Source organism: Corythoichthys intestinalis, chromosome 4 (genome assembly GCF_030265065.1).
Source record: "Corythoichthys intestinalis isolate RoL2023-P3 chromosome 4, ASM3026506v1, whole genome shotgun sequence".
Lineage (NCBI taxonomy): Eukaryota > Metazoa > Chordata > Actinopteri > Syngnathiformes > Syngnathidae > Corythoichthys > Corythoichthys intestinalis.
This window is the reverse complement of record NC_080398.1, coordinates 47,417,819-47,428,431: the sequence shown is the minus strand read 5'-3', so window position 1 is coordinate 47,428,431 and position 10,613 is coordinate 47,417,819. Positions and strand designations below refer to the sequence as shown.

The 10,613-nt window shown below is 38.6% G+C and overlaps 1 protein-coding gene across 1 annotated transcript; it reads right to left on the bottom strand.

Moving 5' to 3' along the window:
* Positions 1-1,584: 1,584 nt before the first annotated feature.
* On the bottom strand, positions 1,585-7,792 carry LOC130914933 (CCN family member 3-like). Its single transcript, XM_057834528.1, has 5 exons — positions 7,601-7,792; positions 7,047-7,275; positions 6,706-6,960; positions 3,732-3,955; positions 1,585-2,521 (listed from the first exon to the last, which is right to left on the bottom strand). The coding sequence occupies exons 1-5, from the start codon at positions 7,649-7,651 to the stop codon at positions 2,228-2,230; spliced, it is 1,053 nt and encodes a 350-aa protein (XP_057690511.1). The 5' UTR covers positions 7,652-7,792; the 3' UTR covers positions 1,585-2,227.
* Positions 7,793-10,613: the final 2,821 nt, after the last annotated feature.

The following is a 10,613-nucleotide window of genomic DNA, read 5'->3' as shown; positions in this document are numbered from 1 at the left end:
CTTGTAGACAGCAGTGGCTTCCTCCGTGGAGTCCTACCATGAACACCATTCTTGGTAGTAGTTTTACATATCATTGATGTGTGCACAGAGGTATTGGACTGTGCCAGTGATTTCTGTAAGTCTTAAGCAGACACTCTCGGGTTCTTTTTTACCTCTCTGGGTATTCTGAGCTGAACTATTGGCGTCATGTTTGGTGGACAGCCACTCCTTGGGAGAGAAGCGACAGTACCAAACTCTCTCCATTTGTAGACAACTTCTCTGACTGTCGATTGATGAGCATCCAGACTTTTACGGATGGTTTTGTATCTTTGCCCAGCTTCATACAAAGCAACGATCCTTGATCGCAGGTTTTCAGACAGCTCTTTTGACCGAGCCATGATCCACATCAGACAATGCTTCTCATCAAGATAATTCTTACCCGGTGTGTGTTTTATAGTGGGCAGGGCAGCTTCAAACCACTCATCAGTGATTGGGCACACACCTGACTTAAAATGTTTGATCGAAATTGGTTTCAATTGCTCTTCAAGTCACATTTGGCAGAGGGTTCACTGACTTATTTTTCCCCCTTCTTTCATTGTTTTCATGCTATCCTCATTAAAATATGAAAACCTATAAATGTTTGGGTGGTTTTAGCCAAAGCAGACACTGTATTTTCATCTGTGTGGTTTAGACAAAGATCTGATCAAATTTGATGGTGATTTAATGCAGAAATGTGAGAAATTCCAAAAGGTTCAGATATTTTTCATACCACTGTAGTCTGATCTGAAACACAAAGAAATGACGTTTAACTGACATTTCATTCTCGTACCTCCAAATAACCGGTTGACATAAAGTTGATCCTTCTCTATGCAAAATTGGACTACCGGTATACTGCACATGACAGTTTAAACAGCTCTTAGTTTTTGGATGCATCCTTGGAAATTGGTGTACTTTACCTTAAATGTCTGCAATTGTTGGCTGTAAATCATATTCTATTAAAATTGTTAGCCTACACACTTCAATTAAATCTGTTCACATCTTAAAAGGACTGTCTTGACATTCACTGTGGTGTTGTATAAATACAAATTCATCAAATCATACAAACACCCCATTTTAGATGATCATGAAGAAGGAGAACAAATATTATATTTGCTTATGTAACTGAATTACATTTATTCATTCATGTGTTATGAACACATCTATGTATGTGTACTTTTTCATTTGGATATAATTTTGCTGAATTACAAAGTAAGAACTTTCTCTTGTTTTCATATAAACAAATATTGAAAGTAAGTAAAATTTAGCACAAGCAATTAGGAAAATGCATTAAGTGTGATATACTCTAGCACACCGGCCAGCCTAACGAGGATGAACAGTACATAAAATGGACAAAATATATTAACGAGTAGATGAGGACAATAATAGGTAAAAAATTAAATATAAAAATATTTTTATTTTCAAAAGACTTTAAACATCAATAAGCAGAGATGAGTTAGAACAAAGATATGATGAGATGACGTGAATTTAGAACACCCCCCCCCCCCCCCCCAATAAAAAATTCAGAACAAACCACAATTACTTTCAGCAAGTAACTATTTACCAAAACCCATTGTCATTCACTTCCAATATACAACAACTATTGTGTTAATGGCCACAAGCTACCAGGGGAGATATCAGGCAGATGTTAAAAATGACACAAAGTCCCAATATTGACATTTGATGATAGGTTGAGCCTTTTTTTATAGGGCCATGTCAGGGAGCACTGTTCAGTTATTCTAAAAATGCATCCAATACTTGGAAATTGTCAACTGCATGCATATAATTAGAACATGTGTTAGCATTGTCATGCAATACTTTTTACTCTGAGAACTAGGGTTAAATGTTTGTTTTTATTCCACACTAATATACCCACGGGGTTAATTGCAGCATTCCAACTAAACTAGACAACCCTCACATTGCGTTGACTGTTCAATATTGTCTCATAAATTCCCTCTGGATGCTTTGTCAGTCATTTACAATGTAGTTCCTAGCATACACATTTTTATAATCTAGTCTCTAAAACAGGAGAGACTCGTTATATCATAAGTGCTTTCATTCTGATGAGGAATTGACTCTCATTTTTGCACATCACCAATTATTTTGCATACTTTGGGCTACAGTTAAGAGTTGATACAACTCATGTTAAAGAATTTGAACAAAAATTTGTCCAACTCATAGGAAATTCTTAAATATATATGCAGTTAATGACCTATAACGTCATACCACTGTAGCCCAGCTCCGAAGGCTGCCACACCGCGTTGTCTCGTGGGCAGTTGCTGTGGCAGACGCAGGTCATGATCACCATGACCGGTCGTTTGCTGGTTTTACCGCCAGCGCACGTGAACTCCACCAAGGCAGTCTTGGTTCTGTGTGGGGTGCAGCAGCGACCATCTGTGCAGGAGCCACAGTATCGAGGTTTGTAGGCCTGGACGCTAGTGCAGTTCTTGTAGGAGAGCTGGAGGGCGGTGTCGCTCCGTACCATCCTCTGACACTTACTGCCTCTCTGGAGACAACGGGAAAGACACATTTGAGTACAAAGATAACAAAGATAATATATATAATTTTGTTTACAGTTCATTTCCATGGTAAAGAAGTTAGAAAAAACTGGTAACATCTAGGGGAAACAGCCGAACTCTAAGGCTGCAACAACTAATCGATTACATCGATTAAAATCGATGAAAAAATTAGTTGCCAACGAATTTGATAATCGATTTTTGCCGGCAGCTATGAGCAGTCCCGTTTGGGTCCTTGTTTGTATGTAATGTGAGGTTGCGCACGCGCCAGTGATTAGAGCAAGAGAGAGAGAATTCACTGCTACACTCATGTGGAGTTGCTGAATGAATGATATTATGAAGTGTCGAGAGTTAGACTGCCTTTTGTGTTGTAAGATCCAGTCTGCCTCTGTAAGAGATGAGGAAATGACGCCAATTGTATTGTTTGTATTCTTTGTTGATGAGACATTACTACCTAGCATGGAGCGCTAAGCTAGTTAGCGATTGTGCTAATCAGTGTCTTAAATGTTTGTGAGGGCATTGTTTTGGAAAGCATATCAGCACTTGAGTCACTGTTAGATAGCAACGTCTCATTTCTATTTATAAAGAAACCACGCACAAAAACCCATTCATATGACAGCTTAGAGTCTCCTTTTAACACAAACTCCATTCAAACTCTAAATGGTCATACAAGAGAGTGTACTTTGAAATTGAATTTGGATTGTAATTAAGGTAAACTGATTCATTGCAGTCTGCCTTGTCCTTATTCAATTCTTTTGTTTGGTTTGTTTAAATAAAATAAATGAGTCTTTGACACAATTTATGTCAGTGATTTGCCCACAAGGAAAAAATGTCATTGAGCAGCATATCTTTTATTTGAATGAACAGGACATTTGTCTGATTTGTGTATTAGGAAATTATTTTTATGTTTTATACTCACAACCTTTATTAAAAATAAAATTTTTTTTGTACATGAAATAGTACGGTTGTGGACTACAGTTAAGCCAGGGAGCTGTAACAAAATATTATTTTTGAAGGAAATAGTCATCCATTTTGTCTTCATTGTTACTAACAACGTGCCTAAAGCAACTTCAAGTTAAAGTGTGAAGGTAATTGAAAAACGGTTACTCGGTTAATCGTTTAATTAATCGTCCGATTATTTTATTAATTTTTTTCCTCAAAATAATTGTAAGCTGCAACCCTACACAACTCCAAACCTACCTTTGGCTGTGAGAGCGCTGTCTGCTCCTCCTGGTCATCGCAGGGTCTGATCATGCACAACCTGCTCTGTTTCACCATTTCACAACGGCGGTTCTTATTGGTGACCCTGGTGGATACCCCCATTCCACAGGTCCGAGAGCAGGCACCCCATTCGGTGGTTTGCTCGATGCAGTTCAAACTGGGGTCCCACGAATCAAAGCTCACTGTTTCCTCTTGGCGAAAGGCTACAGGAGAACATCATTGTGTTAAAAGATAGTTGAAAATATCAACTTTCAATGAAAAATAAACAAATTCCTAATTTAAGTAGACAATCAAAAATCACACCAGTGCTTCACATTTGAGGTTGAGGTGATAACACTTTGTTTCCTCTGCATTTTGCTTCATTCCAGCCTCTTCCTCTGACAGGTCAGAGTTGAGTAAATAACCTTTCAACTCTGCGTCTCGCACCAATAAGACACCAGGAATGTGTTTCCTCAAGTCCGGGGACTACTGTATGTCGCACAAAGTCCAGTACGAGAGCAGTATCAGATTTGTCTTAGTTCTTTCGAGGGTGTTGGTATCATTTCAGGTAAACTATCATATACTACAGAAACTCCTAATTTAGTTACGTAGTTTAGATAGAAGGATGGACAACCATACAGAAACAGCTTTCAGAATGAAATCTTTTTAGATCTATGACTTTTATAACAAATTGCTTTCAAATTTCACATGAATCTAGCCCAGTTTCTGTTGTTAATATTGCAATGTCACATGAGTGGTGCAGGTGGCGGTGCTATGAAATCTGATGAGCTATTATTTGGCTCCTCTCCAGTGGCCTATACTACGAACTGAGTTCAACCTCCCCAGAAGTAATCCAGTTTACCAGAGGGTAACCGGAGTTGACAAAACCTGGTTGTCTAGTCTGTGGTCAGTCGGTGCTACGACGCTGATTATGAGGTTGATTAGTCGAACCTGTGTCAACCCAGTCAGAGTTACTGCGCGTTCACATGAAAGGGGGCGGAGACCAGAGTCAAACACTACTTGTGACGATGGCACGGGCACCTTACTTCACGGGGGAGGAATGCGCGATGATCATACAGAGTTATGAGGAATTAAAATCCACCCTCACCGCGAAATCAAACACCGTTTCAGCGAGTAGAACTCAACGGGTCTGTTGACAGCGAATTTACAGATCGTGTGATTTGTGAATGCGTCAATATGCCAGTTTACTTATGTCCATGCAAAGAAATAAAGCCTGCTGTCAGGACAATAAAATAAGATTTGGTACGTTAACAGTAAGAAATAATTTATGGCACATCATCACATGAAGCAGGATAATTGTATGTTTAGTCCCATTGACTGTATGACTGTATTTTTTTTTTTTCCTTGGTTTGGGCCTAAAAAAATCAAGCCCGACCCGAGCCCGATCAATTAACTTTAGTTGCAGGCCCGAGCCTGACCCGACCCCCCCCCCCCCCCCCATAATTTTATGTTATCTTTGTGAGGACTCAGGAGAAGAAGGAAATGCAGGGATGACATGCGTTGTTGCGTGAATTAAAGCCCGTCTTTTGTAACGAATTTTCACAGTTAAACAAGACTGTAAGATGAGTATTCAATAAACATTTATATCTTTTATATTTGTGCGTCTGTCCTATCAGTGGATTTGACATTTAATTTAATCTCTTCGAGTTGGCAGAAAAAAAACGCAAGTTTTCTCAATGTTTAAATAGTCTACATATTTCTATGGTTATTATTAACTCATTTACACAACGAAATAACGCTGGAAAAGTTCGTTAAATATATTTCTTGTATATGAGAGCAAAGCTCCGCATTCGTTTACATTCAGCAATTTCAACGATCAATTTGAAGCGTTTCCATACCCCACTTCGAATCGCACGGCATACAGTGTTCTTACGCAGATATTCAGCATCACCATTGGAATGCATATATTGTCCCTGGCGAAAGAGCGCACGGAGAGGCACACAATCTGCCCGTTTGTGAGGGCCTGACTTCGGCGTGTTACATTATAGTGACGTCCGCCTCGATCAGTTGGCACAGGTAAAGAATTCCCTCAGCTGAAAATCTTTCATGGAGAACATCTTCCGGGTACGCCAGCGGATTCTGGCGGTCTCCAAAAACCCGTGCACTCCGAAGAGAGCCCCTCACAATCCGCGCGCCAATGTCGTATGGGTCGTCCAGGTACGTTGTCATTGTCAGGAGGACACGTCCGCGGAGGAGTGCTGTTTAATTATTGCGTGGTTAATTAGAATTCTGGGGTTAAGCAAGATCTAACTCTAAGACGACCAGGTTTGGCGTGTGGCGTGTGTTGCCATGGCAACACTTCTTGGTTCCAACATATCCACCTTTTGTCGTCTCGCTTAGCTGCGAACTTAGGTCGCACGTGATGAAGTTACTCTCGAAGTTACCCTGCTAAGCCAGAAAACTGGCTTCGTAGTATAGGCTACAGCTCGTTTCATGGAAAACAATTTTTACCAAATCCAACTCACTCATTGATAAGAGTAGTGATCACAAACTAATTTCAAGGCTGTCAAGCAAATATTGAGATGACATTGCAACCCCCCCCAAACATACAAAACAAACAAAACAAAACAAAACAATTGCTTGAAATAAAAATGTTCTTGGCTGGTTCACAAAAATAAGGAAGTAATCTATTCATTTGTTCATTACTTTTCCATAGCGTCACTCAGCTAACTAAGGACCAGAGGCAGAATACATCCTGAATTGGATGCCAATTGCAGGTCACATTTTGACAAACAACCATACACACTCACAATCACACCTAATTAAAATTTAAACTTAATTTGAAAGAAACCTAAAGTGCATGTTTTTGGATGTCAGGAATATTAAAAATATTGGGGGGGGAAATTGATAATAATTCATCTGTGGACATGTCGGGGTCCACTGTATTGGCTGTTGGTGCAACTCCAGACTATTATTAGAGTACCCAGGTGTGTCAAATGAAGTATCTGTTCACCTGCCATAGCAAAGCCTCCCAGTGCGCTGGCCTCAGCCTGGGGCTCACACACCCACTTCTCACAGCATTCTCCAGGAACCTGGACCTTGCGTGGCACAGGGCAATCAGGTCCGGGCAGCATGACATCAATGTTGCAGCGCGGTATGCAGGCAATCTGCCCGTCCCGGCACATGCACTGGTGTTTGCAGCTGGGGAAGAAGGTCTGGCCGTTCTGGTAGACTGTACCATCCAGAACACAGACTTCTCCTTCGTGAACTTGAAGTAAAAGACCATCAGAGAATCTTGAATTTTAAGGTTATTTTTTAATATTAGGTGATCACTCTGAGAACACAATGACTCACCGACACATATGCCCGTGTTTTTGTTTTTGCCAGCGGTGTAGTCACACTGCAGGCCTTTCCGTGTGTCGCAGGGGTTCATTTCCGAACACGCCTGACCTTTCAGACGAGCGCACGTGAGGCAGCAGGCGCAGTCATCCAGGATAAGGGGCACACCGGGGTCACAGATCGGGGGCTCCTCTTGGCACTTGCACCTCCGTGGACATACTTGGGACCAGGCTACTGTCAACACCTGAGACGAAAAGAAAAATTTGGGTCCTTTCTAAATAAAATATATATACATTGGTGTATAGTTTGATTGTTGTTGTTTTTAAGAGAGAGTGCATGAAAAATGTTGATGTTGTTGGTAAATATAAACTGAGGTCGATACTGCATTAAGTCAGATCCCTGTGATTTCTTTAAGCTAATCAGCAGATATTCCAAAATAGAAAAAAGGCTTGTAACAATTTCAAGTTCAAATATGAACTAAATGGTAGTGATCTTAACTAAATTGAAAAATCCATTCAGAATTAAATTCTAAAAACATGAATATGATAGCATGTCTGAAAATGTCTTACCTGTGCTGTAAAGCAGATGAGAAAAAGAGCTCTATAACACAAACAGGTCATCCTTGCAGCAAGAAGAGCTCAATTTTATATACGTTATATTATGCAGCGTAGAAATTGACTGTGCTGAAGCTTGAGTCCTTGATTTAAGGGTTGACGTTTCCCTCCTCTCCCGGTCTCTAGCTTGCGTCAAAGCAGAAGGTTGTGATCTCTTTGTCGTTGTGCCTCAGGACAGAGGAAAGCAGGACTTTTTATAGAGGAGCCGTCCCTCGGCCACCATGACAACCAATAGCGAGGAATGTATGCAAGAACGCCCATAGTGTTTGAGGAGGAATTTTATTATTGGAACGTTCTGCCAATAAAGATGCCAGGTGATTTTCACGCTCTTCAAATCAAACTAGTCTGGAATTTTTATCTACTATATTGTACTGTATTTAATTTAAAACATAATTCTGTTGTTACTGAGTTGCAGTTAAAGCTGGATAGAAAATAAACATACAATATGCAATAGTGGTGTACAACAACAATGTCCATGATGATATGTTACGATATTGAGTCTTTGGACAATGAAAACATTCAAGGTCCTTCTATCAGTTTTTCATATTATGTATTAATTAGGGCTGTCAATTGATTAAAATCTTTAATCGAGCTAATTACAGCTTAAAAATTAATTAATCGTGATTAATCGCAATTCAAACCATCTATAAAATATGCCATATTTTTCTGTAAATTATTGTTGGAATGGAAAGATAAGACACAAGACGGATATATACATTCAACATACGGTACATAAGTTCTGTATTTGTTTATCATAACAATTAATCAACAAGATGGCATTAACATTATTAACATTCTCTTAAAGCGAGCCATGGATAGAAAGACTTGTAGTTCTTAAAAGATAAATGTTAGTACAAGTTATAGAAATTTTATATGAAAACCCCTCTTAATGGTTTCGTTTTAATAAAATTTGTAAAATTTTCAATCAAAAAATAAACTAGTAGCTCGCCATTGTTGATGTCAATAATTACACAATGCTCACCCATGGTGCTGAAACCCATAAAATCAGTCGGAACCAAACGCCACCAGAGGGCGACAAAACACCAAAAAAACACAAGTAACAAGTGGACATGACACTGTGCTGTCATTTTAATCTGTTTGAGCGGGGCATGTGCGTCAAATATTTTAATGTAATTAATTAAAAAAATTAATTACCGCCCATTAACGCGATAATTTTGACAGCCCTAGTATTAATTAAACACATTTAGTTACATTTCACTTAAATCAATCAAAAACAATAATACAAAGCAATTTTGTTGTTGAAGCATTTTTGACGTTCAGCCATTCTTATTAACAAAATACAGTGGTACCTCTACTTACAAAATTAATGGTTCTGGAGGTAGTTTCTTAACTTGAAAATTCTGTAAGTAGAGACGTGTTTACCATGTAAATGCCTTAATCTGTTCCAAGCCCCCCCAAATTCAGACATAAATCTTTTATAATGCTAAAAATGCATCAAAACATGTAACATATGCATGTTACGACTAGATTATTGCACAATAAAAATAAAAATAGAGTTCTACATATTGTAATAAACCAAAAATAGAGTTAAGAATAAAAGTTAATACACTCATGTAAAGCTTTCGGAACACGAGGGGCGAATGTAGAGGACGCTGGCATACACACATACACATACAGTAGCGGTCCCTTTTAGCCAATTGGATGCCAGGAATGCTAGGCAATAGCCAATGGCTGAGCAGCTGTAAGTATGTTACGTTAGGTAAACTAAAGGAACTACGAGTACCAACAGTACTGTATTTTTGCCTTTCGTATCCTGAAATTTCTTTCCTAACAAGAGGCAATATTTTCCCGTTGAGGCGTGTCTTAACCTGAAAATTCTGTATGTAGAGACATTCTTAAGTAGAGAGATCTGTAGCAGTATCTGAAAAAAAAAAGAGTTTTATTGATATTTTGCGTTTAATTTAGGGCTTTCAAAATTATCGCGTTATTGGGCGGTAATTAATTTTTTTAAATTAATCACGTTAAAATATTTGACGCATTTAGCGCACATGTCCCGCTCAAACAGTTTAAAATGACAGCACACTGTCATGTGCACTTGTTACTTGTGTTTTTTCGCCCTCTGTTAGCGCTTGGGTGCGACTGATTTTTTGGGTTTCAGCACCATGAGTTTGTGTAATTATTGACATCAACAATGGCGAGCTACTAGTTTATTTTTTGATTGAAAATTTTACAAATTCTATTTAAACGAAAAAAGTAACAGGGGTTTTAATATAAAATTTCTACAACTTGCTTTCTAATATTTATCTTTTAAGAACTACAAGTCTTTCTATCCATGGATCTCTATAACAGAATGTTAATAATGTTAATGCCATCTTGTTGATTTATTGTTATAATAAACAAATACAGTACTTATGTACCGTATGTTGAATGTATATATCCATCTTCTGTCTTATCTTTCCATTCCAACAATAATTTACAGAAAAATATGGCATACCGTAATTTCCCGAATATAAGGCGCACCCGTGTATAATGCGCACCCCAAATTTACTTGTAAAATCTAGGGAAAATTATTGTACCCGTTTATAACGCGCACCCTAATTTTAGAAGAAAACAGAGCTTGTGTACAGATACAGAGATGTCATTTTACTGACTGGTGAAACACAGCACAAGCATAGCACATTGGTAGTTCAAAACATTACCGTAAACTGACAATATTTACGGTAATAATATGATTTGACAACTTCTCCAACTTACCAGAATCTAGGAGAAAACAAAACAGATGTGACTTTTCTTTTAAAGGCTGCTGTATAACTTGCTCGTTTCCTCATGATGAATAAATGTTTCTTCCATGGATTGATACGGTAAAATGAAAGTGAGAACGTAAGTCGGAAATCCGTGAGAGCTCATAGCTGTCAACACGACATTAACAAAAGCAACTATTGTTATTTGGGTTTGAGTTTCCCGAGGGACCGATATAGTTGACGGACACAGGAAGTGTGTGTCCTTA

Excerpts from the sequence above, each read along its gene's own strand:
- LOC130914933 (XM_057834528.1), bottom strand. The coding sequence starts at position 7,651 with ATGACCTGTTTGTGTTATAGAGCTCTTTTTCTCATCTGCTTTACAGCA. Across the intron at positions 7,276-7,600 it reads TCATCTGCTTTACAGCACAG|GTGTTGACAGTAGCCTGGTC; the intron begins GTAAGACATTTT and ends TTTTCGTCTCAG. Across the intron at positions 3,956-6,705 it reads GGGAGGCTTTGCTATGGCAG|CCTTTCGCCAAGAGGAAACA; the intron begins GTGAACAGATAC and ends GTTCTCCTGTAG.